Source organism: Chaetura pelagica, unplaced genomic scaffold, assembly GCF_000747805.2.
Source record: "Chaetura pelagica isolate M959 unplaced genomic scaffold, ChaPel_1.0 scaffold189, whole genome shotgun sequence".
NCBI lineage: Eukaryota > Metazoa > Chordata > Aves > Apodiformes > Apodidae > Chaetura > Chaetura pelagica.
The window spans coordinates 3,491,247-3,495,346 of NW_009970716.1; the positions used below are offsets into that span (position 1 = coordinate 3,491,247).

The following is a 4,100-nucleotide window of genomic DNA, read 5'->3' on the forward strand; positions in this document are numbered from 1 at the left end:
AGCAGACAACTGAGAAATACTAGTAAGGGATCCACTTTGAAGTACTGTGACTGCAAAGAGAAGAACTTGCAGCTGGCTTGTATACCATGAGCCATCCTTTTATTTCTGCTTGAGCTTAGTACAGTATGTCATGGATTCACATTTCACCTATGGTGCATTCACCCTGCTGCATTCAGATTTAACAGCCAGAACATGTCTCAAGGGAGCAGGTAACCAGGCCCATCAAACACAACCACCCCACCCTTACACTGGGTATTTACCTGTCCTTTAATGCTATACCTGTGGAGCAGAAGCACAGTCCACAACTGAGGCAGTTCTGCATACCAATACCAAAGAACCACCTGTGCAACTCAGTGGGGTTTGTTACAGTCATGCACCCAAACTAGGGGTGGCTCTAGTCATGCTGTTATGACAGGTCTGATTTTCCATATGGTTTAAATTACATGGTAACTACACAAGGTTAATTCTCTTGCCAGAAGGGGCTTCTGTCTTCTTCAGCTTGGTACCTTGGTTACCACGGCTTACACTTGGAGACATGCAAGCAACCTGAAAAACATCAGCTATGAAAATATTACAGTTCATTTTCTTAAGATGCAGATAAGAGATACCATCTCTTGAAAGAGTATTACTGTTACCTTCTCTGGTGTGGCTCAAGATAGTCCTAATATGGTCCTTTGTCATGCACACAATCTTTAGAACTCCTCTGTTTCCCAGAGGCCCTGCAAACTTGTGTTACATAATGGCAAGATAAACCAAAGTATTGGCACCTTTTCTATTACCTGGTATTAGCATTTTCACCAGTACCTAACTGCAGCAATATGGATGGTTGTATCAAACCTGTTTACTTAAATGTATCCTCTTATTTTTTATTTTTTTTTTCCAGCTTCCATTTCTTCCACCTCAGTCAGTTCCATTGCTCTTTCAGAATTGTTTTGATCTTCTAACTTTCTGCTGAACACTAGAAGTATGATGGTAGTTGTAGCCTTGCCAGAAGAAATTAGGTAGAATACTGTGAAGTGTTTCAGTGAGAGAAAAATGCTCTGGACAGATACTTCCACCTCAGTCAGTTCCATTGCTCTTTCAGAATTGTTTTGATCTTCTAACTTTCTGCTGAACACTAGAAGTATGATGGTAGTTGTAGCCTTGCCAGAAGAAATTAGGTAGAATACTGTGAAGTGTTTCAGTGAGAGAAAAATGCTCTGGACAGATACTCGTGCATCTACCATCTGGTCTGCTGCATATCTGGAACTGAGGATCGTTAAAACTGGTTGGTTTAAATAGGTTCACTCTCATTTTCAGATGGCTTTTGTCTTTCTTTTTTCTACCAAGTTCTTCAAGAAGAATTCACCTATTTAGAAAGAAAAAAAGCACCAAATTATTTATAGTTATTTCAATGAAATAAAGCAAAACAATACACATCTAATGTGAATATTCTATCTACAATGTAATTGTTCTTACCAGTATTTTATAGGAATTCAATTTTATACAACAGCACTTTCAATATATATAGCAGGGATGTAAAAATAAAAACCAAACACAACAAAATCCATAACCCAACAGACAACCCCTCTATCCCAAAAATCCTGATTTTACTCATGCCCAATTTTATGGACTAGCTCTACTTGATTGTGATTTCCAAAAGGCAGATGTGGAGTGATTTATTTTTAAATTAATTCCTATTTCATAAAGTATCAGCAACTTCTAGTGAAACCTGCTGTAAATTTGAGCTGACATTAAAAGAGTCTGAGAAGGCAGGTGTCCCAGATGAGCCTTCTCTGCTCCCTCCTTAGGAAAATCAGAATGTTGGACCTATACAACAGTTTCATTAATATCAGCTACTATTAATGTCCAGTGCTTTGCCAGAAAGAGCACTGCTGTAAATGTGTCTGATTATTTCTAGGGCACTGTAAATAAATTCTGCCTAAAGCAACAAAATGACATCGCAAACAGAAAAGGGCCCCATTAAACCCTGATGTGTCCAAGAAACAGAATGTAAAGGAAAACTCCAAACTGAGTACCCTTTATCCTGCCTCACACATTAAGTATAATACAAAGTAAGTTTGCCAAAAAAAAAGCTTAAGCAGCATAGCAATTATACAAATATGAATTACTGTCATACTGATGCATTTAGGTAACCTGTGGAAGATAGTAAATATAAATAATAATTAATAGTAATAATTACTATATGAGATGTCCTTAAGGTAAGTTTTGTTGCAAATTATTCACAGCTTTAACTTTATATATTAAAATATTATGTGCTAAAAGATCTAATACTACTTTTCAGTAATTTACCTGCTTTATAGGAGGAGCGCACTAAAGGCCCACTAGCAGTGTAATGGAATCCAAGATCGTTTCCTACTTTTTCCCAGTGCTTAAATTTTTCAGGAGTTACATACTCCTCAACCTGAGAGAAAATAATTCATTTTGATCAGGTATTAATACAAAGGAAATAGCTCTAGCTAGCAAGTACTGACATGAAACGCAATTATGTCAAACGTCCAAAATTTTGCACTGCAAAATTTTCAGCAATCAAGTCACAAATGGAATTTTGTCTCTGTTTTCTACCAAAATAATACATTCCTTCATCTTTTATATTTAGATTAAAAGCTTAGAATTTAATTTCTAGTTGTTGCTGTATCATTTTCTTCACTCTGTTTTTGAATGGTTCTTTCAAGCAAACAATTTTTTGACCACATTTATTAAAAAAAAATACAATACAATAAAATAGTCCTACAAATCTCTTCACTAACAGTTATTTCAGTGAACCAGTAACAGAGACTCAAGCTCTGGACAGATTACAGAAGGAGAAAACTGTAACATGCCCAGCTGAAGTGGCACCACGAAGGGAGAGCCTATGAGATGGCGAAGGGGAGCTGGCTTGAGCCATTATGTTTGAGACACACACTGAGATTCTTGTTTTCCAGAATCATGCCTCAGCTCCAGCTGTCTCCCCAGCTAATAGTACCAAGTAGCAGTAGGAAGTCTGCAGAAGATGGAAAGGATTAGATGGCTGAGGTCATTTTTAGCAAAGAACACATAAGGGATGAAGATCAGGTTAAGCAGGGAAGGAAATTTTCACAGCATCCACAGTTAAGGTAAGGATGCATTATCAAGCCTCAATGTAGAAAAAGGTACAGACTGTAATGCTGCTTGTAAATAAAAGGCATTTTTACCTTCAGGTGACGTTTTGTTGGTTGCATGTACTGTCCTAGGGTCAAACAATCTACATCTGCTTCCCGCAAGACTGTAAAAACAAAATGCCACAGGATTTATGAATTTCTTCTTACAAGCACATTGCACTCACTTACCTCTGTGAACTCACCTCCTCTTAAAAATCCTTTTTATATGAAAATGTAGTAAAGTGCTAAATTCTAAGCATAATAACAACTTTTTTTTTACGTCTAAATAAGCTGAAACCATTTTTTTAAACAAGATCTGCTATTTCTAAAAAAGAATGCACAATAAGGCAACTATGCTGCAAGCCCATTTTAAGGACTGCAAAGATAAGAATATTAATGTATTCACACACAGATACTTCTAACTTCTATTGCCATCAGCAGAAGCTGGAACTACGTGTGAAAAATCTGAAAGCCACATAAAAGTACAATACTCCAGAAGGTCAATCTTTTTTAACCTAGGTTGTTTTTTTTTCCGTCAAGCTTTGAAAACATTTCCTGCACCAGCAAGAGGCAGAGACACCCACAGCTGCCTTCCCACTGGATGCAGTCCGTACCTGTGAGTTATGCCACGTGTTTCAACCCCAACTCACGTTTCATTGTGGAATACACCTGCGCATCCGTCTCGCCGAGCCCCAGCATGAGAGACGTTTTGGAGACGAGGCCGGGCCGCACCTCCTTGGCGCGCTTCAGCACCCGCACGGACTGCTCGAAGCTGGCGCGGGGGTCACGCACCTTCCTGCTCGCATTGTCAGCACAGGGGGGTAAGAGCGCGGGAGGCGCGCACAGGCGTCAGCGATGACCGGAACGGCAGCTCCGCGGTCCCAGCGGCGCGGGCTGACACGGCAGGAACCGCCCCGCAGCACCGCGACCTGCCCGCCCTGAGCCCCGCGCCGGGGGCCCCGCACCCGCAGCCCCGGGACC

The 4,100-nt window shown here is 40.0% G+C and overlaps 1 protein-coding gene across 1 annotated transcript in view; it reads right to left on the bottom strand.

The window, feature by feature from the left end:
- Window positions 1-1,252: 1,252 nt before the first annotated feature.
- Window positions 1,253-4,100, bottom strand: part of LIAS (lipoic acid synthetase) — a 7,853-nt gene continuing 5,005 nt past the window's right edge. The window contains exons 9-12 of the mRNA XM_010006152.1: window positions 3,770-3,915; window positions 3,174-3,244; window positions 2,293-2,404; window positions 1,253-1,348 (exon numbers count right to left, since the gene is read on the bottom strand). Of these exons, the coding sequence (XP_010004454.1) occupies window positions 1,296-1,348; window positions 2,293-2,404; window positions 3,174-3,244; window positions 3,770-3,915 (382 nt within the window). The 3' untranslated portion in view covers window positions 1,253-1,295. The remainder of the gene's footprint in view (window positions 1,349-2,292; window positions 2,405-3,173; window positions 3,245-3,769; window positions 3,916-4,100) is intronic.